General features: G+C 35.0%; 1 protein-coding gene across 3 annotated transcripts in view; it reads left to right on the top strand.

The window, feature by feature from the left end:
- The window catches only part of CSMD3 (CUB and Sushi multiple domains 3), a 590,741-nt gene that overhangs the window by 291,814 nt on the left and 275,247 nt on the right, over positions 1 to 23,680 (top strand). For all 3 annotated transcript variants that reach the window (XM_062491358.1, XM_062491350.1, XM_062491342.1), the window contains one exon: positions 5,146 to 5,258. In XM_062491358.1, the coding sequence (XP_062347342.1) occupies positions 5,146 to 5,258 (113 nt within the window). The remainder of the gene's footprint in view (positions 1 to 5,145; positions 5,259 to 23,680) is intronic.

The raw sequence follows: 23,680 nt of genomic DNA, 5'->3' as shown, positions 1-23,680 counted from the left end.
CACTTAAAATATGCAGAACACTGTAATTAGGCCTTAAAATTCATCATTATTTTTTTGTAATTCTAGTTCTAGTCTGAATAAATCAGTATTATGTAGGAGAAATGAACGTCTTTTAAAGAACATTGCATTTGATTTTTCAAATCTGAGTCAAATTTATAAAAAAAAATGTGATCTAATGGTTAAAAACCATAATTTACATGTAAGGGATTATCTACCATTTAGAAAATATTCTTAAGGCAAAATAATATTTAGCTGTTATTTTTTAAGTAAACTGACCTTTCAGCAAATACCTAATGTTATAATTTGTTCAAATTAGTTAATAATTGAAACACGGATAAGAATGGGATACAAGTTTAATACAAAATAGATTTAATCATAAAACAAAAGAATAACAAAATTAGGATTCTTTAGAATGATATTCCCTGCAGTATATTTATTGGAAATGCATTAAAACAATTTTACATATTGTAGTTTTCCATTAGTCACCATAAGAATGATATTAAGAATTAGTTTTGTTTGAGTACACTAAACCCAAGTTTTGCCTCTTTTTCTGTCCTATTTTTACCTCATTAATACTAGTAATTGCAAAACTTTGAACAGAACATACATTTTTTTCTAATATTTACAAATTTTTCTAACAAATTCTCCTTTAGATTTATCTTTCAGAGGAAAGATTACCTGTCCTGTTTTTAATTGTTTGGGGTTTTTTTTGATCATTCTATCCTTTCTGTTTTGTTCTATTTTGTTTGATATCTTTATCAATAGTCTGGATAAGGGGTTTGAGTGTGCCCTCAGTCAGTTTGCAGATGACACCAAGTTGGACAGGAGTGTCAATGTGCTGGATAATAAACACAGAGCTGAAGCTCACGAGTCTGTAGCTCCCTGGATCTTCCTCTCTCCCAGGAGCGATGTTTTCCTCCTTCCTGAAACCACATGACTGCCATGACTTTTCGAGTGATGGAGAGTGACCTGGTTCCAACACCATTTAGTCGCCTTATGATCCTGGGATGCATGTCATTAGGTGCCATAGACTTCTGACTTTTGAGTTTCATTTAGTGGTCCTGAACCTGCTCTTTAGCTCCAACGCAAGTGACATCACTCCCCCAAATCCCGTGTAGAGGATCGAGGACTTGGGAGAAATGGGAAGGCTGACAGCCAGTGAAGACTGAGGCAAAGAATTCACTGAACTACCTCAGCCTTCTCCATTTGTTGTCACCAGTTCTCCCCTCTTGCTTATCAGGGGGAAATACTCTCTTTGGTTTTATTTTTTCTGACTAATGTCAGAAGGATTGGACATTGTTCCAATGCAGAGCACTGGAAGGCACTGCCCAGGGTGGTGCTGGAGTCAGCACCCCCGGAGGTGTTCAGATGTGTAGATGTGACACTAAAGGACATGGTTTAATTTAATGGCAGTGTTGGTTCAATTGTTGTACTTGATGGTCTTAAAGGTCTTTAACCAGCCTAAATATCTGATTCTAGGATTAGTATCCATGAAAAGACCAGTATTTGGCCAGGTATTTATAGTGCAATTGTTTTAGGATAATGCAGTCTCATGGTGGACTGCAGATGAGTAAATTGCTACCACTAATAAATTAGAGACGTATGGAAGCACAGTAAGTTCTACTTTTTAAGCAGTACTAATCATTCAAAAAATATTGCTGATGATGCTAGAATTCAGTTTCAACTATTCTTAGATTCCTAAACTATATGGAATACGGAATATTCTCTCATATGGAAAGAACCTTTATTAAGTGCCAATTCATAAGTTCTTATTAAAGTTTAACTAAAGTATCATTACTGAATTACAGTAATGCATTAAGGTAAAGTGCAGTAATATTTTAAATTTTGAGTAATGTTGTAGAACAGTCTGCCCAGACTGTATTTCATTGAAGATGTTAGCATTTCATAAAAGTATTTCTGATCATGTGCCTTATGTTGGGGAGAAATGACAGAATTACACTATTAAAATTGTCACAAATATAAAGAATCATGAGTAATTTTTTTAAATTAAAAAAGTGAATTAGAATTTTCATGTGTTAACGTGCAATAAGTTAATCTGTTCTGTAAATAACTAGGTAAATAGTTTTAAGGAATTATTACTATGAAGATCCTGGAAAAGAAAAAAAGTACCCCATTAATTTATGGGGATTTAATATTAAGTAATATTATGCCATAAGCCACAAGTATATTTTTTTTGTTTACCAGTAGAATCAGTATTCTGTGATCAGAAATATCTATGGTGAAGTTATTAGGATTAAAATGCATTAAAAATTATATGGAAGATGGAAGATAATTGAGTACTGTATAAACCATATAAATCTTGTCTCCTGTGAGCCATGCAGACTTTGAGATATGATGCATAAGAAATAAATCAGCTGTTATATCATTTAAATTTTTGGATTTTAAATTTTAAAATAATTGTCTTTCTCCTGAAAAATTGCTGAAGAACATTGGTTTAAATATGTCTGGTTTACATGTTAATAATGTGAAAACATTTCTCTTCCAATTTATCCAAGTTAATCAGGAAACTTATCCAAGTGTTTAATCTGCTAGTTTTACTGGGCACTGCTTGATAGGAAGGTTCAGAAGCAAAAACTGAAGTTAAGTGGCATTTCAATAGAATTATGCTTCCTAAATTGGTAATTGCAGTCGTGATTATTCCTCTTCTGCTCGTGTTAATCACAGAAGTAGCTGAACTCCAAAGCCTTTTCAGTATTTGCCATTAAGTTTCCCTGGGTGCTTGAAATTCTGAGCCTGTATATCTGTGCACCATAATATTTTTAGTCTGTTTGAAAAGATGACTAATATGAAGGCATGCTTAGTGCTTTCTTATGGAACTAAAATGCAAGGTGGAGCAGTGTTAAGTACTATTACCAAGGGATAGAGGGGAGGAGGGGAAAAACCACGAGTTCTCCTCCATACATCAGTCACAGCACTTTTCAGGATGTTTGGAAGTTTGCTTTCAGCATCTTGGTCTGACAGTTGCTGCAGGTGACTTTTAATGCAATATCCATCTAGGCACTGTTTCCTGTAACATGCCTTTTGAAAATCCAGCATACAATTCATGAAATTCAATCTTTTTTGTGTGCTTGCTGTGTTGGGTGTGCATGTGTGCAATCTCATATTACAGGTTGTCTTCAGCAAATGAAGAGTGTTAAAATCTTCTGAATATCCTCAAACCCAGTCTTCAGTGTACTCTCTCAGGGACAGAATACATGTCACTAGTATGTAGGAGGAGTAGTTCTGGAGTTGTAGAGGAAGAAGTGGGAAACACCCTGCTGAGTGTTGTAACTGTTAAGCTGTTTAATAAAAAGGGAGACATCATAATCACATACTTCCATTTTTACTGTTGTCAGTGATCACTATTCAGCTCCTAAAAGGGAACATGTACTTTCAGGAGTGGAATCTAGCTACTGAATCCAGGGTAGAGGAAGCTACATTAACCCCCAGAAAGACAGAAAAAATAATACTCTGCTACAGACTTTCATTATTCTCTTAAATAGCTTCCTTAATATAATAATTTTTTTTTTTCTGGATCTTATTGCTCTGTGACCCATTCCTAAATGTTTTACAAAGATCCCTAAGGACTTAAGAAATAGAGCAACAAGTGTGGGGGTTTTTTTTGTTTGGTTTTTTTTTTTTTGAAAATGTATTTTAATTTTTTTTTTTTTATTCCTGCTGTACTATCTAATTGGAAAATATTTCTTGTTCAAACTAGGGAAAAAAATATATTTCTAATTAATTTCAGTAAATGGATGATGAACATTTTGATGGATGTTTATCATAGAAATTATTCTGTCTAACACAACAGAGAGATTAATATTCTCAATGCCCTTAATATTCAAAATACATGCTGTCTGTCACCAGGAACAATTACAAAACTCTGTTAGCCATTACATCAGTGTTGTTTCTCAGAATTTGGCAAAGACTGAACTCACCGACTACACTTTCCCTTAGTGCAGAAATGAGCAGTTAATATGTTATTTTGGCCAGGCATCTACTTGTTCAGTGCTGGCAAGAGTCTTTCTAGTTGCTCCATCTGTGACCACAGATGTGGGAAACAGACATGGTTTTTTTTCCCACAGTAGACTATTCAATACAGAAGGAAGCTAAAAAAGACCAGAGGGAAGAACTAAAATTAACTGTAAAATACATTTAGAATAGTCCATTTTAAGTTTCAGCTAGCTTTAAAGAATGATTAGAGCTTCAAAAAATGAACAGTTTTCGCTGCTATACAGTATTGGGTTTGCGATCCACTTTACAAGAATGAAAAATATCTGGAAACTTTTCAGCATTGCGTTTCAGATAATAAACTATAACCAAATTTGAGACAAAATTTTGGGAAGAAAATGCAATGTAACATAAAATGCAGCTTTCACATTTCCTCATTGCTGTCATACTGCTCATTCAGCAAACAGAATCAACATTTAGAATTGCAGTGATTTGAACATTTTTTGCAAACAATATTTAAAATTTATTTTTTTTTTAATAACATCAAGTTTAATTCTTTTTATTAATCATCACCCTGTAACCCTGGAATGTTTTAAAGTTCTGACATTTGTTAGTTTTCATAATGAAAGAATAGACAAAAGCTGAGTCTTGTCAGGCTGTTCTTCCTTTGTTGTAGAAGAGGTGATGAGAGGAGGTGAAAGAGTACAGGAAACACACAGGCCTTCATAACAATGGTGCTACTTAAAAAATAACAGCTTTCTTTTAGTTATGTATTATTCATGTACTTGCATTCCTGAAAAATCAAAGAATCACTGTAACGCTCATTATGGGCTTCAAGTGCTATTGATATGCCTTCATGTACCTCAGTAATGGACAGGGGACTGTCAGATAACGTTAAGGATTTGGGAAGTTGCATGTCTTTCTGGAGCAACCACTGAAAGCGAGATGAAATATTTCAATACAATATAAGCAGCAATTACATGTTTTAATGGACTACTAACAAATTTCCAGTCACTGGAATTTGACAGTTGTCTTGGCTGGCCAGACAGTAAAAAATTTAGTGTGGGCTGAATGCAGTGAATTTAAATGCAAACATTGAAAGAATGCTTGATAGTTATTTAGGTTTCTTACAAAATGAAAAAAAAAATCTCCTTAATACTTAATGACTTTACAGAAATTTTCTTCTCTCTATAGGTTAACCGGGAGCTTTGTACCAGACTTAATTGTGAGCATGAGCAATCAGATGTGGTTGCACCTTCAAACGGATGAAAGTGTGGGCTCCATTGGTTTCAAGGTTAACTACAAAGGTAATGATACATCACTGGAAGCAAATGTAGTGGTGTGCCAAAAATTAGGCCAATATTATGAAATGTCTTCCTTCATGTTAGTGGAGGAATTCTATTTCCAGTTCTGTCAATTTTAAAAAGAGGAAAATATAACGTGAATTTGTACACACACACAAAAAAAAGATTCTCTTAAAGATCTCATGTTGCATGAAACTGTATGCATTTTGTTTGATGTGTGGTTAGCAGCGATTGAATTTCGGCACATAACTTTACTCATATTTTCTGTTATTTAATATTGACAACTATTAAAATGAAATAATTCTGTGATTATTTAAAGATGAATGAGAAAAAATAATTCCTACATTCTTTTGAAAATTAATGCCTATCATCACATTAAAAAAAAGAACAAAAATACTGCAAGTGAACAACTTTAATTACTGCTAAGTTTTGAGCCAAAAAAAAAAAAAAAGACCATATTTATGTCTTTCTTTCTGGTCTCAAAGTGCATAATGCACTATATAAACCATCTGTTGCTATTTGATACTTCTGGAAGAACGTACATAGAGCATGAACAGCAAAATCAAAAAAAGCTAAAATACAATGCATATATACATATATATGCATTTCTGTATTATTACAGAATTAGTTATATTAGTTATTTTTATATTACTTTTTACACAGATGTATGTCTTTCTTATAAGAACTTTATTAATTGCATAGTTTCTGTCTAGCACCAAAACCAGATAATAGAGTGTATGATTATTCATCAGAAAATGAGATACGAGAGGCAAAAGTTAAACCAGTGACTTTGTGTATCAGAAATGGAACTGATGTTGCTGAGAATTGGCGGATGGAGTAAATGAGTATATTGTGAATAAACCTGCTCAATGTGACTTGCTGGTTTTTTTTTTGGTTTTTTGTTTTTGTTTTTTTTTTGTCCATAACTTTTCTGTAGGGTAAAGTAAAGCTCTTTCGTGTTATGGTACAAGTGCACTTGTGCACTTTTGATATTCAGACCTAGTGGACTAAGATAGAAAGATCTTAGTACTTTGCTGTGTGATACTCATTAAGACCTAGGATTTCTACATTCAGGCTGTTGAAAGGGGCAAGAGAATGATTAGTATAAACAAGTTTAATAATTTACTGATACAGCAAATCTAGAACCATATTTGTGTGGAAAAGGATGAGTTTTAGTTCTGAACTCTAACTTGCAGAGCTCAGGTTGTCAATTATTTTATTTACACAATTCTTTCCTGATAAAATTAATTTTACTTGCAACAGTTTTAGTTTGCAGAAGGCAGAGGATTATTCTCTATTATATGCCATGTCTTCTTTTATTCATGAGTTACATTTATTCTTAGAAGCTATAGTTCTGCAAGAATAAAATTAATTGAATATGAATAGCTAGAAGGGTACAGAAAGGGTGAACATTCACAGCAGCATCTCCATATAATCAACTTTGTGACTGTATGCCTAGATACTGATCCTATTTCTCTCTTGCCCTACAATGGTACTTTACATTAGTTCACTAAATAGCACTTGAATTCAGCAAGCACTCAATGGATACCACAAAACCACTCTGTGGTGGCTGTGGGAGGAGATTGCCTTTTTTTTCCTTTTGCTTTGGGTTTATTTTGTGTAATTCCTCATCACCATCTCACTGTCAATTCAGGGCATGAGATAAGTTTTTCTATCTAAATTGCCTTCGCTTTGATCCCTGAGAGGATGTGTTCATTAGACATATCAGAAATCGGGCAATAAGATGGAAAGGGTATCAAGGGCAAGTCAGGTTTTAAAGGGTTGCTATTTCTGTTGTTTTTAAAACTGTGTTAAGTCCTTCCTAGTAATGATGGTAGGCACTGAAAAGAGATTCATAAATGGGTAGCATTTTTAATTGGGCTTGTTCTGCAAGTTATGAAATTATGAATTGGAAGTTGAGAGGAAGCCCAACAAGGTAAACTGAGTATTTGCATCAGAACTGTGCATTCATGGCTGTGACATAACACTGAAATATTTACTGCAATCAAAAAGTTGTGAAGAATTTTCCCTTTTCAGAGAGTTTTTATAAATACTTAAGAGAATGATGATTTCTAGCAGTCAGGGTCAAAGGAAATTTCAGTTTAAGTTATTTCATGAATTCCATAGAATATATGCCTAACTTGTTTGTTCATCTCTTGACTAGATCACATGTATTACTCTATCTTGACCTCTTCTACCTCACAAATTCCACTATCCACATAGATACCTAGCTGAGGCTGATACTGTATTTATTTATAAATGTATTTATTAATAAATTTCTGCTTACATGCAAGGTACCATTGTGTTAGCATTTTACATTAGATCCATCAGTTCGAACCGAATCTTCTGATCATCCCCACTGCCCTTGTTTTAGTTTTCATCATGGAGCAATCTTGAAAGGCACAAATTACCCTTGTTTGAGGTAAGTCATGCGATGCAATTGAATAGCATCAGGAACAGCACTCCTTTGGTGCTCCAGCTGCTAATAGGCATTTCTCAGGAATTTTTAAAGCTTTTTTCAAAGTAAACACTAAAGTAATCATTAAAACACAATGAAATGCATATAGATAATATGGGTACAGTATCTTTTATTTCACTTTACAGATCTGCTTGTGTTGGAGTTAATTACTTGGTATTGTACTTGATAACTGTACTTACCAACACTAAAATAATTTACTACTAAAAGGTCTTGATGCCTAAATATCTGCTTCTGTGCTTCTCAGACTCTAACTAGAGGTAGTGAAGATATCCATTCCTCATCCCATCAAAATTCATAAAGACATTCTTAAATATAATTGACATTTGGATCTGATCCTGGCAGGCATTTTTAAGATTATTCCAATTGCTACATGGAATATGAGAAACAAAAGGTTATGGGATTTTGTCGTCCAGTGCCCTTTCCCATTGTCCCCCAAAATAGTATACTTACTTACAATGCAAGATGGAAGGACATCTCCTTTCTGACTGGAATACAACTGAATATTCCACATCACTTTTAGTGATAAAAATAGACAGATTAATTTTTAAATACATCTGTATTTATCAGTTTTTATCTGAGTAATTCTGTTAGATTTGTGTTATTACAGGTACTAACAGTTGATCCCCTTTTATGTATCTGATATTTCAGAGAAGCTAGGAACTTATTGTGAGATAATAAAACTCTTTGTTTGCTTCTGCTATAAGGTGTTATATATGGAGTTATTTTATGGATTTAATAGCTGGATAACATTATAAATATTTAAATACTTAAAATAGATTTAAATATTTGTGAGACTATTTTAAAGTAAAAAGATTTGCATTGTTGTTTTGAAATCTCTTTTCCAGTATCCCATAAAATAAAACTACTTAAAAAGGTAGAATAATTAATATTAGGCAGGAGAGAAATACAAGCACTGCCTTACTATAGATTGTATTTTATCTGTTATCCAGTGTAGCATAACTTGTTTTGTGTCTTTTTCCAGCTTCAAATGTTTGTGTAGCATTATTAAGTAAAAAACATGGAACATTTAGAAATTGTAAGTGAATCATTTTCACATCATAATTTTAGGTATTATTTCAAAACCATTATCCTTTCTTTAGATATGAGATCAGACTTTGGTGCTTGTGTAATTACAAAATAAAACAAATAAATAATGGATTATTTTCAGACTTCCCATATCAGTACTATAAAAATAAAACAAAAATTAAAAGTTTTAATTGTTGGCATATTGCATTAATACTTAAGATCATTCAATATTTCAGGAAATGGTGTCATATTGTCACAAGAGTATTTCTATTCTCAAAGCCATGGTGAAGAGGAAAGAAATATCTGGATAAACAGTAGCAGAGAAACAATCTCCAACATATTGGAACACTGGAACTGAATGTTCTTCATCTATAATAGGAAAAAACAGCTGCACAAAATATGAGATAAACAAACATCAAAGAAACCAATTTTTCTGACATAGGATTTTGCAGAATTTTGAATTTATTTTTATTCATTAAAAAAATTGTCATCAAGTAATAGAATATTATAGTTCCTGGAAAATTATATATTAAAATTTTAAGTATAATAGCTTTCATATACACTTTTGTCCTTTTGTAACTTTGGACGTGTATGAAAGATTAAATGAAAGATATTCCTCATACACTCTTTCAACATAAACTGTATGACAAAATTTGTGACATTAACAAACAATATAAATAGTCATGGTGTAAATTATTAGGAAAAAATGCTGTAGGGAATGAAATCAGTAATGTAAACATAGTACAAAACAATCCTCTATCAGCATCATGTGGGAAAGCTGAACTTCTCTTTAGGTCAGGTTTGAGTCTTCTGAATCAGACAAAACTATTCTCAGGGCAGTCTTGTTCTGTTAAGTCCAGATATCACACCCTCAGCTCAGTGGTGTGGCCAAATAGGAGGGAAAATTTTCTCTTTTGGTGTATCTGTTTTATTTTTCTCTATTTTTTGAAACCTCTTAAATCAGTAGGTTCTCCTGATACTTCTGCCTCCTATTAGGACAAAATTTGTTTATTAATACATGAGACATACTCCAAACTAATTGCATGAGAAAACAAAGTTGCAGAAGATTACACTGACTGAACTGTAATGAAATGGTAGGTTTTAGTAGAGGATTATTCAAAATGCCAAGCTAGATAGAAATGTAGGTAAAAGTGAATTTGAAGCAAAGTAGACTTGCTTATTCAATTTTCCACATTGATGATCTAATTTTAGGTTATGGGATTTACACTCTGCCACCCAGTATTTCATGAGATTTATTTTTGCTTAAAGCTCAATGTTCATCTTGCTTCAAATACTATGGTTTGTGTTCCTGAGTGCTGGGGGTACTAGTGCAGCCTAGGCTAGCCATCTGAAGTTCGTGATCCACATTTCATTCTATTTTCCTAGCAGTAAGCACTGAGTTTCAGACACATCTGAGGGTTTTTTATTTTTTTGTCATAGATGGCACAGAGATATTTTTCCATTACTAACTGCCCAACTGCAATTGCTTTTCTATTGGTGACAGAATACTGAATTAATCTGAATCCATTGTTAGTCCCCTAACTATGTCTAGAAACACAAATTTCAAAAAGTTTACCATAACACAGACTTCAGGAAGGTCTCATTTTGACAAACTGTGAAAGTAGCTTATCTATGAAACATATACCTTCATGTTCATTCTACCAAGAAAGATATACCTTTAATTCTTGCTGTTCTTATTACTGGCTAATTTAAAAACAAACAAACAAAAACAAAAACAAACAAAAAAACCCCCCTAAACCTCAGTGAGGATGTGGACAGTTTCATTGTGTAGTTTTGGGTTTCACAAGACAGTTGATGTGTTTAGTTAAATACTATGTGATCTCCCTTTGTGAGGATGGGGGAAGTGAAGCTTTTCTGCTTTCTGCACATCAAAATCAGGAATTAATGACATATTTCTACTTTCTCAACTGTTCAGTTTTATAAACTTTGGTGTATATAGTCTTGTGGTATTTTCATTGTTCTGATGATTTCTGTTGTCTTTCTATTTGCTCTCCTCTGTGTTTCTCATCATATACTTTTTCGCTGTGTGTTTCGTGGTGCATTAGTTAGACAATATTATATAAAATGTTTAGTTGGATTCTAGCCCTGATTATACTTCTTGTGTATCCTAATTTCATTTTGCAGGAAGAAAGACATGCAGAGATTCACATTAATGGTGAAAATCCAAGGAAATTATTTTAATCCATGTATGACTCATGATTAGTTCAAATTCTTACATTCAAATACTGCTTTGTATTTTTTTAAAAAAATTAAAGGCTTCTTTTTTGTGCAACGCTGCTAACCAACAGTTTACTAATACAGGATACATTTCTCTGTACTGATCCCATGCCTGCTGAAAGTTATTGTAAGTTTTATAATTCAGGATAATTTCTACTTCAGATATCTCTTGAACATATTGAGCAAATGTGCATCCATTTCAGAAACTTGGGGTACTTTCCCTTGTTAACTTAATGCCAAGATATTAATTGGCTTTGTATTTTACTCTTGTGCTTTGCTGGCCACAGATCACTACTGATGTTTTCTGACCCAACTGAGTCAGAGTTATCCAAATATGTCAATAATACTTTTATCTGATTTTCAAACAATGCATTCAACATAAAATTTCCTGTTTGTAATCCCTAGATTATAAGAATATGGGAACAGTTGTAAAGAGGCATAATAAAAATTCGTTTAACTGGGTACAACATAAGGAAAAGAGATCAACCAGTATATGTAGTGATGCTTCTACAGAATGCTTTCTTACTCCCTGAGCGTTTGTGGCATAGATGGTCCCTAAATTCACTGTATTTAGTGATGGATTTTTTCATCCATGATTTCATCTCTTTTTCTTCAAGCCCATCATTTTAGTATTCTAAATATTTTATGGCAACAGCATTTCAGTGAAGAAGTATTTCTTTTTGTTCACTGTAATTCTACTAGCTTAATCTGATGCCTTTTCATTTTTTTTCCTAGAAAATACAATCTATTTAATATTCCATTTTACTGCTTCCTCTGTTTTGCAGGACATTTCTTTATTTCTTCACTGGTAATTGTCCTCATTACTGGTTTTTTTGCAAGCTATCATCAGCAAGCTTTTTCATTTCACTGCTTGCCTTGTTTTCCATCTTCTAATATATTGTCAGACTATAACTTTAACTATCCTGACATCTGCTGGACAAGTGTCATGGCAGAACAGAAACAGTCCAGGAAGATCCTGGAAAACATTGATGGCTTTCTGGTGCAGGTACTGGATAACCCCACAAGAAATGGTGTACTGCTCAACCTCATACTAATGAACTGGGAAGGACTTTTTGGTGATACGAAGGTTGAGAGCAGCCTTGGCTTCAGTGACCATGAGATTGTAAAGTTCAATATTGGCTGAGAAGGAAGCAAGGCAGCAAATAAAATTACAGCCATTGACTTCAGGAGAGATAATTTCAGTCTTTTTGGGGATGTTCTTGGAAGAATCCCATGGAAAAAGGCACCAAAGGGAAATGGGACCCAAGAGAGTTGATTGATATCCAAGGATCACTTCCAACTCTGCACAAGAGTGATGGATACTAACAAGTAAGAAATCAGACAGAGGGGACAAGAGATGTGTGTGAATAAATAAAGAGCTCCTGTCATTACTCAAGCATAAGCAGGAAATATGCAGGAGATGAAAGCAGGGATGGAAGCAGGCTCTTGGAATGAATGTAGAGAGATTGTCAGAGTAAGTAGAAATGAGGTCAGGAAGGCCAAGGCCCATCTGGAATTAAATCTAGACAAGGACATCCAGGACAACAGGAAGGGCTTCTTAAAATGTATCAGTTACAGAAGAAAAGCAAAAGGGTAATGTGGGCCCAATAGTAAATGGAGGGGGGGCCCTGGCAACAGGGGACACTGAGAAGGCAGAGTTCTCAAATTCCTTCTTTGCATCAATGTTCACTGACGTGATCAGCCCTCAGGGCTCTCTGACACACACCAGGGTAAAGGAGTCTTGGAAGGGAGACTTTCCCTTGGTGAAGGAGGATTGGGTTAGACAACACCTAAGCAAACTCGAATCCACAAGTCCATGGGCCCTGGCAGGATGCGAACATGAGAGAGCTTCTGGGCACTGTAGTGAGGTCACTCACAGTCATCTTTGCAAGGTTGTGGTGATCAGGAGAGGTGCCTGGGGACTGGAGAAAAGCAAATTTCACCCTGCTCTTCAAAAAGGGCAAGCAGGAGGACATGGGGAACTCTTGGCCAGTCAGCCTCACTGGAATCCCTGGAAAGGAGATGGAGCACCTCATTCTGAACGCCATCTGTGCCCATATGGATGACAAGAAGTACTAGATTAGGAGTGTTCAGAATGGATTCACTAAAGATAAATCTAATTTGGCCAAACAGATTGCTTTCTACAATGAAACAACTACCTGGATCAATGGGGAGACAGCAGTGGATATTGTCTACCTTGTCTTCAGCAAGGCTTTTGACACTGTCTTTCACAAAATCCTGATAGAGAAAATAAGGAACAGTTGTCTGGATGAGTAGGAAGTGAGATGGATTGAGAACTGGTTGAATGGCAGATCCCAGAGAGTCATAATCAGTGGCAGGTTGAAGGTTTCCACTAATGGTGTCCTCCGAAGTTCCATACTGAGCCCAATATTGTTTAAGTTATTAATCAATGGCTTGGATGAAGGGGCAGATGTTCATGGATGACACAAAGTTGGGAAGAGTAGCCAACAACACAGAGGATTGTCCAGGTCTTCAGGAGGAGCTTGAGTGGTAGGAGACATGGTCAGAGAATAGTTTGAAATTCAACAAAGGCAAGTGCATGGTCCTGCACCTGGGGAAGAATAACCAGTCCAGGCTGGGGGCTGACCTGCTGGAAAGCAGCTCTTTGAAGAAGGACCTGGGGGTCCTAGTGGAAAACAAACTGTCCACAAGCCCAGCTGTGTGCCTGTGTGGCCAAGAAGGCAGTGGTGTCCTGGGAAGAGCATTGGGAAGAGCATTGCCAGCAGGTGAAGGGAGGTGATCCTGCCCTACTCAGCCATGGTGGGGAACATCTGGAGTGCTGTGTCCAGCCCTGGGCTCCTCAGGGAAAAAGAGACAACATGGTGCTCCTGGAGTGCGTCCAGTGGAGGACAAAAAAGATGATTAACGGACTGGAGCATCTCTCTCATGAGGAAAGACTGAGGGAGCCTGTTCAATCTTGAGAAAATCTTGGAGACGGGATTTTGTCAATGTCCATAAGAATTTGAAGGGAGGGTGTCAGAGGATGGATCCAGGTTCATCTTGGTGGTGCCAAGCAATAGGACAAGAGGCAATGGGCAAGAACTGATGCACAGGAAGCTCCAACTGAACATGAGGAAGAACTTCTTTAATGTGCAGCAACCAGATTGTCCAGAGAGCTTGTGGAATCTCCCTCACTGGAAATATGAAAGAGCTGGGAATATTCAATGCCTGGACACTCTCCTGTGCAATGTGCTCTGAGATGACCCTGCTTGAGCAGGGAGGTTGGACCAGATGACTCACTGTGCTCCTTTCCAGCCTTACCCATTCTGTGATTCTGTGAAACAGATTAGGTACTGAAGAAGTCCATTAGTGACTTCTCTCCTCTGGCAGAGCCGACCAATTACTTTTACCTTCAACTAACTATATTTTAAGCAGACATGAAGAAAAAGCTTGTCATTCTATGAAAGAGTTCTTAATCTCTGTAAAAACCTTCCATTTGGGCTTCCTCAAATGCCCTTTTAGGACTGCAAATAGTATACCTAAACTGGATTTCTCTCATCTCTATGCCAGTTAATCTTGCTGGAAAGCATTAGTGGATTATAATGCAGGACTTTGCTTTAAAAAAGCTGTGATGCTTTGTGGGTGTCATTTTTATCCGTGTGTCAGATGAATTTCAGATTAATTATAATTTCTACAGTCTTATTATATCTCAGGTTTGCATCTCTACTTTTCAGATGTCCTTTGGAATGCTTTCTGAAAATAGAAATTGTGTTTACATCTCTGTCCTACACTACTAAAATCACCTTAAGAAATTTCTTAAACTTTTGAACATGTACTTTCTGTCACAACCCAAATTATATTCATAGAATCATGAGTACAGCAAAATTACTTAGGTTTTCTGCTACTGCTTTATGGCAGCTAGGCAAATTGGAAGTTTTTGGTCTTCCTTCTGATGGAGTACCTATGTTGTTTGATTACTAGTTGCTGGTAGTTTCTGGGGGTTATGTGAGGGATGTTTACACATGATCATGTGTTGCTCCCTAGAAATTATGTTCTTCAAAAATTTTCATGCATAACATCAAAACAGGTTTTGTAGTGTGGGGGTTTTTCTGTGGCTTTTTTTTTGGTTGGTTAGGTTTGGGGTTTTTGGGGGGGTTTGTGTTTTTTCTTTTCTTTGGTTTTTGTTGTTTTTTTAATCGCTGTTGTTTTTTTGCTTGTTTTGTCGTTGTTATTGGGTTAGTAGCTTTTAATTACTAATTTTTTCCAGCAGGTTTTTTAACATTTCAATCTTCAGTAGTTCATCTTCATTAATAGAAAAGTTCATATTTGTTGTACTGCTGAAACAAGGAATTTCCTATCTTCATCAGGATATAAGTTCTGCATTTGGGTTTGATTAAAAAGACTACTGCTGCTCTATTAGCCATTATCTATCCTAAAACAAGAGACTGTGTGCAATTTGTTTGTGTACATGTGTATTTAAACACACAAAAATGTTCTTTTATTCCAACAAATAGTCAAATGTTACTATGTAATTTGTAATTTTTAAATATTCAAAATTATATACTTAATTAATAAAATTTATAGGAACAAATATAAATCAATATTGCATCAGATTTGAACTTTCAAATAACACTTTATAACCAATAGCACCTTAAATATTATTTCTGAGTACTTAAAAGGTTATGCACGTTACATTATAAAGAAGGTCTTAAAAATATAATGTAGTAGAGGGTAAAAAAATTACAACATTTTCCACAGCCGATGGAATTAAGTTTTCAATACATTTTTACTAGTATTTCTTGTAACTCCGTGATCTTTCAAAGCAAATATATTGGTCTCAGGTAATTTGAAGTCAACAACAACCAGTGTCTCTAAAAGTGTTGCATCAGAATGTATTATAGTGTAGGGTTTTTTGGATGTCTTTAAAAATAATTTCTGGAAGTTGCATATTTTTGGTATTGAAAACTTTTGCTTTTCTGTTAACTTTACCAAATTGGTGAAAATAAGTCTTCAGTCTAAAAGAAGGTTCTTAAAAAATAAAAGTAAATGCTTTTTCTCCATTTCAGCTCTCTATGTCCCAAAATATATTTTTTTTACTGCTGTTTATTACATATAATCTTCTGTTTGAATACTGAATTTTAAATCTGATTTGGCTATTGGGCCAGATGATCTCAGGATGAATTAGGCCATCTTCAGAGGTCTCTTCCTACCCTAACTATTCTGATTCTCCACATGTTAGTGCTATTTATTTTTATCTTTGCCAAGATCATTTAAAAATGAGGTTATTTTTCTTCAGCAAGTCAATTTAATATTCATAGTTCTACTGAATTGTTTCTTTGGTTTAAAGGAAGGTGTCATATGACATATGATCGGTTTCTACAATTCCTCTCTTGTCAGTGGAGAACTGGTCAGGCAAGTTTTTATTTGAAGGTGACTCCCACGACTTTTTTAATTTTGTTCAATAAAATTGTAGGTCATTTTTCTGCTTTACGATATTTAATTAAAAGCATTTAGCAGTCCAACCTTTCATAATAGTGTTATCCATAAAGAAGCACAATTTTCACTGCTCTGACCTTAGTCTGTTGGGCAGTATGAATACATTACATGTGCAAAGGTCATCTTTTGCTATGTCCCTAAGTATTAGCTACTGCTTAAACCAGGACACTGGGCTAAGTGGCTGTTACTCTGATTTGTCCTCTGCAGTATTTCAGTGTGTATTGAACTGCAATCAGTTTTGTTGTCTTCTGCATTAAGCATATATTTGTTACAAGCATTTTCAAACTTTATCTCTGTAACTGAAAACAAAAACGAATACACAAATAATAAAGCAATTGATACTTTTGGAAGATTCTCCTGGGGAAGGAGTAGAATTTAAAAGCCCAGTGTGATAGAATGACAGTTAGGCTATCTTGATGTGAAGAGCTCAAAAAAGTGGCAGGAATATAGATTTCTCTGTCCATACTTAATATCTTTCTTATCTCTGAGTTAATCTACCTCCTATTTACAGTCCATTATTTTTTTGTTCTGCACCAACTGTCCATGATTCCTGCAAACCTGTCTATTTTCTCCATGCATTTTACAACACTGAGAATTTACCATGCCTGATTAGTGTCCTTTATACTACACTTGAATTTGACTTGATGGAGGCTCCCCTCCTGACTTCACTGCACCAATTTTCTTGCAATGGTGGAAGTCTGTGTGTGGCAGTCTCTGGAGATGTCAGCTTTCAAAACACTATAATGCATTTCCTGCTACATCAGCTTGGGAAAGGGTGACAGAAATAAGATTTCCATCTGTTTGTCTACTGAAGTAACATCATGGCATAGTAGTTGCTTAATTTCTTCATCTGTTGGCATTGCATGGAACAGAGGGCTAAAAATGTATCTTGCTTGGGTGAAGACTGAAGCTAGCAGTTTTCTTTTGTGTATTTCAGTACGTCGGGTAGCTGCAAGCAGGTCAGCACTATATTTAAAATATAGTCCAAACTTAAAGTGTGTATGTATAGTGATTTTTCAAAATGTTTCTGGATGAAACACTCAAAAGAATAAGCATAACTGATTGAGATGTTGCATTTCTCTAACTTGAGCTTCTGGGTTCTCCATATTGCCAAGCATATGCCCTGAGAATATTCTTTTTTCCCTTTCTTCTTCATCCAAGTCAATAATTAATTTCTGTGATTGCTATTATGCTAGAAAACAACTACATCAGTGGGCCTTTTCATCTTATATTTTCATATTCTGAGAAATTTCTATCAGTTATGTATGTTGCATTAGAGTAGAATGTATCTTGCATTTATTGGCTTTTTAATTCAGTTTGCTGTTGATTGGCATTTTCTTTAACAACTTTCCAGAGAAAATGCCTAAAAGCTATAATGCTTTAGATTTGCCTGACTGATGCAGTTAACCCCAACAGGCAGCTAAATCCTACATGGCCATGTGCTCACACCCTTTGCAGCAGGATGGGGGAGAGAATCCAAAGGGGAAAAGTGGGAAAACTCATGAACTGAGGTAGAGTTTAATAAGTAAATCAGAAGCTGCACATGCAAGCAAAACGAAGGTAGTCATTTTCCTTTTCCTGCTGTCAGGCAGATGTTTAGCTGCTTCCAGGAAAGCAGGGTGACATTTTTCATAATGGTTACATGGGAATGCAAACTCTTTGTCTCTGAAAGTCCCTGTCTCTCTCATTCGCCCAGCTCCTATTGCCAAGCATGACATCAAATGGTATGGGCTGTCCCTTGGGACCAGCTGTCCCCACTGTGTCCTCTCCTGCTTGTGCTACCCCAGCCTCCTCACTATTAGGGTGGTGAGGAACCCCAAAGGACCCCCAGGTTCTGTGCAAGCACTGATCAGCAGTAGGTAAAACATCAGTGTCTTGTCAATGCTACTTTCATTGCAAATCCAAAACAGCTCCATGAGCCTCTGGGAGGAAAACTACCCCTTACCCCAGGCAAAACTGTTACAGCAGCTTGCTATATGATGGTGTTTACTTCCAAAAATGGTGTGCATATAGAGCACTAATCATTAAATTACCTTGCATTAAGTTCATCAATTATTTTTTCTGAACTAATGAGCCCGTGCTTTCATAGTAATTGGTGCTATTGCCAAACTTTTGGTAAGTTTTCATCATATTTTTTTGATGCTGAAGTAACAGTTTACTAAAATCTAATTTCTTTGCCAGAGAACAGTATGCGAATTTCTGCTTGATTTTTTTTTTTTTGCTATTATGTATTTTTAAAATTTTATTTTTTTCTTTTTGTTGAAAATTATATAGAAGACTATACAAAGAGAGTTTTAACTTAAAAGAAAGTTTAACTTATTTATACTGATAATTCATGTTGGTTATCTGAAATATTAGTTGAATGTCCCCTTTCATCAGTATATTGAATGTAAGAAATGGAAATGAAATAGAAATTTACGTTTTTCAATTAAAACTCCATAATACAGGGGTTTTTTTTCCCCCTTTCCCCTTTTTTTTAGCCCTGTGTGGTGTATTTTTATGCATAAAGTATTTCATGACATATGAAAAATGCTGGAATAACACACTGTTGATCCTCATGGTGCAAATCTGTTATTAAAGTGAGATATATAGTGTTAATTTGCATTCCTTAAAATGAAGGCAAAAATCCAATCTCTAATCTCAAGAGGATTCTTTTTTTCTGTGTTGTCACATCAAAAAACAGACAATCATCTTTATCCTTAAATTCTAAATCTAGGCTCTTAATTTTTTTCTTTAATAAAAGAAAAAGGGTGGCATCTGTCTTTGCATTTAGCTTTAGCTTTTTGGGCTTTTTTTTATTTAACCACTAGAAGCATGTGAAAAATGCTGAAAAATTAAATTTTACCAGAAAACAAAATATTGCACTGACTTGCCAGTGCTCCAAGGAAGTGCTAAGATGTCTAAACACTGAGTCTTCAGTTTCTCTAGGTAACAGCTCAAAATACATTTGTTGTTGTTATTATTATGGAATTTCTCTATTTTAGTATCTGGCCATATATTTTCTCATTTGTAATTAATGGATTTGCCAGATATTGTAGAAAAGTCTTTCCATTTACACAAAAAGATCTATTTGCCAGGCCCACTCTCTTCTCTCCTTTAATATCTCCTTTTCTCACCTTCTCCCTCTCTCTTACAATCTCATTTCCCTTTCCTTTCCTTTCCTTTCCTTTCCTTTCCTTTCCTTTCCTTTCCTTTCCTTTCCTTTCCTTTCCTTTCCTTTCCTTTCCTTTCCTTTCCTTTCCTTTCCTTTCCTTTCCTTTCCTTTCCTTCCTTTCCTTTCCTTTCCTTTCCTTTCCTTTCCTTTCCTTTCCTTTCCTTTCCTTTCCTTTCCTTTCCTTTCCTTTCCTTTCCTTTCCTTTCCTTTCCTTTCCTTTCCTTTCCTTTCCTTTCCTTTCCTTTCCTTTCCTTTCCTTTCCTTTCCTTTCCTTTCCTTTCCTTTCCTTTCCTTTCCTTTCCTTTCCTTTCCTTTCCTTTCCTTTCCTTTCCTTTTCCTTTCCTTTCCTTTCCTTTCCTTTCCTTTCCTTTCCTTTCCTTTCCTTTCCTTTCCTTTCCTTTCCTTTCCTTTCCTTTCCTTTTCCTCCTCCCCTTCCTCTAGGCTTAAATATTTTGCGTTTTGAAACTCTGGCAAATAATGTAAAAAGTGAACTGCTGAGCCACAGTAACACAAGATGACAGTAGCTGATCTGAAATTCCTTGTAAATTCAGAAATCTTCGTGAACTCTGACTGAGCACCTGAGAAAGTGAGTGACAGAGAAATGCTGGGATGCTCCAAGGTGATATGACTAGGCAAAAGTCATGGTTTTCCAAACAGCAGTGTTTCTGATGCAGTCGCTGGTCCCATTCAATCTAAAAATACAGTGAATAATCAGAATTAATTTTATTATCTAAAATTTCTAAGTTAAAGTGAAAGAAAAAGTAATGGGAGTGTAAAAAACTTTTTTCCCTATGCTCTCCATGATAGCTTCCATTTATTACTCTGTTTCTAACTTTATCTATCATGAAACACCTCAGGTTCCAATAGAATTGTCAACATTTATGTATTACATAATAATAATCTGGGAACTTTTTTTTTTGTATTTTTAAGCAAGAAAAAAATTAATATTTTGAACTATAAACTTGCACATTTTAATGGCATTCCTCTAAAAAATATATTCAGGTATTTTTGTTCTAAATTACTTGTCATAATGCTGACAATAAAAACATTTTATATCGATCCAATGTCCCTTGGAGACTCTTTTCTGTGGTATAGTTTTGTCACATTGAGAACTACCAGGAAAATACTTGCTCCTTTATGGTTTGTAACAACCAGTTCTATATTTTCCCTTTACCACAGAAAAAAAACAAAATTAGACACCCTCAAGTGGGAACCCTTTTCAATATAAAAAAACAAAAAAACCAAATGCACACACAGACATATTTTTGCAGTGGAATGATCTAACGTGTATGTGCAATTTCAATTATTTTACCTACATGAAAGTACAACTGTATTGTGAAAGTAAAACTGAACGAAGTGTAATTCTGTGGTGAAACTTTTATTAATGCTGACTGAGAGGTGATAGAGACAGATAATGAACAAAGACCACAGCTGACTTCTCTGCTAAACTGAGTCTTGGGATACTGTTTTGAACTAGTAACTTGGGCTTAGGAGAGAAACACTTGAAATTACCATGTCTTGGAAATTTGAAATTGTTTCAAGAAACTTTGTTGATATAGAAAGGCTTTTAAGGTCTCTGTTTCAAATTCTGCAGATAACAGGGTTGTTTTTTTTTTTAATGGAAAGATGGTTGAAGGGGTTTTTTGTTTGTTTTTGTTTGTTTTGGGTTTTTTGTAATGATTAACAAATATGGAAAAACATATAAAAACATAGGGTATAATATAATTAAATCTGCATCTTAATTTACTTGGAAAAATACAAATACATCAGAATGTGCCTCTAAACTAACAAATCTTGATTATTGCTTTTGTTAGTTACTTAAAACTTTTAAGCTGAATTGTTTGGAATGTTACGTAGACCCATTTGTGAAGAAAATGAACTTTACTAAATAAGTGTCATGACCATTCTTTTAATTAAATGGTAATTAAAGGGATATTATGACTTTCTCTGAGTATTAATGTAAATTACTGGACAAATACAGAAGTTAACCTGATAAAAATAATTAGATGACATGAAACAAGTGAGCTAACAAGTCAGCCTTAGAAGGTGATTTCAGTAGGCATTTAATAATAATGGAAATTTGAAAATCTTTTGATGATGTTATTTAAAACTCAAGTGAATTCTTAGAAATAATCAGGGAAACAAATTTATATTATTCCAAATTTAAAGAAGGAATTTCAAAAATTTTTGCTTGGTGAAATTTTGAACACCTTGACCCTAAAATCATGGGGCTTGAAATTATTCCTCTTTGTGGAGGCATTTCAGAGAGGTGATCTGAAGAAATTAATGAGATAATGAGAGCTGTGTCATCCAGACATAGCCAAAGGAAGGGAGAAAGAGCAGCTCACACTTCAGTGGAGTGGTACTTTCAGTCCTAGCACAAGCAAAAAGGAACACAATATAAAAAGAGCTAAGAATTTCTTCTTTGTCTAATTCACGTTTTAAGTCTAGCATCCAGCCTGTCTAATTAACAGAGGATCTTTATTAACAATACAGATAGGATGGCACATAACCTTGCTAATATCTGCTTCTTTTCCCTGGATTTAAGTTCACCTTTCCAATGTTTTTTGGTGCCCTCACATTAATATTTGCCTTCCACTTGCAGAGGGCAGTGAGGAGGAATGTACGACAATTTATCAGCATCCTGAATTCAGTGCATGGAGGACTAGGATGATCCTAGTGGGATTCCCTTCTCCTTTGAATCTCCTTAGGCAGTAATTCTTCTTCAAACAGCCAGCTTGTTTGTGTTTTGGGGTTTTTTTTGTGTTGTTGGTTTCTTTTTCTCTTCTTTTATAATTCCCATTTACTCTTTTGAATTTGCAGAATGCACTTCCCTTCTTGCACTCCTATTTCCACAATCACCAAGAGCTGTTGAATATTATACAGTGTCTACCCCCATTAGTCAGAGCTTCCCTGCATGACTGGCACAAAAGCTCAGACAAGATAAGTAATAGGTCACACCATTACCTAAAAACTTCTGGTTTGGCTCAAACCAGGTAAAAGCAGCTCTGGCCAAGGCAAACACACACAGACACTGAACCCTGACATGGCAGGTCCATGCAACACTTGTGGCCATTTAATGTTAATGGGGTAGGAACTGCACTACATAGCCTTCCTAAAAATAAACTTCAAATGCTTTTAAACTAGGCCTCCAGAACCCAGCATTCTCTCTGGTCTATTGCCTATGTGTTGCTAACAGTTAGATCACATATATATATTTTAATATACATAAAATAGTACATATTAAAAATTGTGAAACACATAGGTATTTGAATTAGTCCTGTGGAGAAAAGTGATGTTAAAAGCATTCAGCATGAGAGGATTAAAAAAAGTAATCAACATCTCACATATGATGAGGTAGGAAAAAGGGAAAAGCCAGACAAATGGTAAAGGTCACATAATTAAAGAAATTACTGTTTTTATAGACCAGATTTGCAGTAAAGACATACAGGTGCATAGAGAAAATGGTTGCCTTAACAACTAGAAATTTCTAAAGGGGAAAGAAATTGTGCTTGACTTTCTAAAAATAGTAAATTATATATAAAAATAAACTTTTTGGCAGTAGCTTTGTCAGTAGTAATGATGAAAATAAAAAGACCTTTCAGTTTAAATTTTTGACTAAATTGAGGGGAAAACAGAAGGTAGTGGCCTTAACTGTGAGTGACAAAAATGGAGTGTGCTGTTGAATACAGTCACTTTCTTGCTGGTAAGACCTAGAGGCTGTCACCAATTTATTATTTATTGCATATAGCCATGCATTTTTAAGAATTCTGTTTAGAATTCTTTGCAATTACTTGAAACAGATATGGATGTAATAGCTGTAGGTTATGCACATAGCTGCAATAAGAAATCTTAGAATGAGCCTAACTGTAAGAAGTATGAAAAAAACTTTAGAGCATAAGTGGTTGCTTTCTATATGAATTCTGTAGATCATATTTAGGTTAAAAAGTAACTTCATATGAGATGATAGAAACCATTGAGCCCTATGGCTACCTAAAGATAATATGTTGCAATTTTTTTTATTTGAGCATACTCTGCTAATATTATTTTCTCCTCAACTTGGTTATGTTT

This window comes from Cinclus cinclus, chromosome 1 (genome assembly GCF_963662255.1).
Source record: "Cinclus cinclus chromosome 1, bCinCin1.1, whole genome shotgun sequence".
Lineage (NCBI taxonomy): Eukaryota > Metazoa > Chordata > Aves > Passeriformes > Cinclidae > Cinclus > Cinclus cinclus.
Note: the sequence above shows the minus strand (reverse complement) of the source record. Positions and strands in the feature narration are given on the sequence as shown.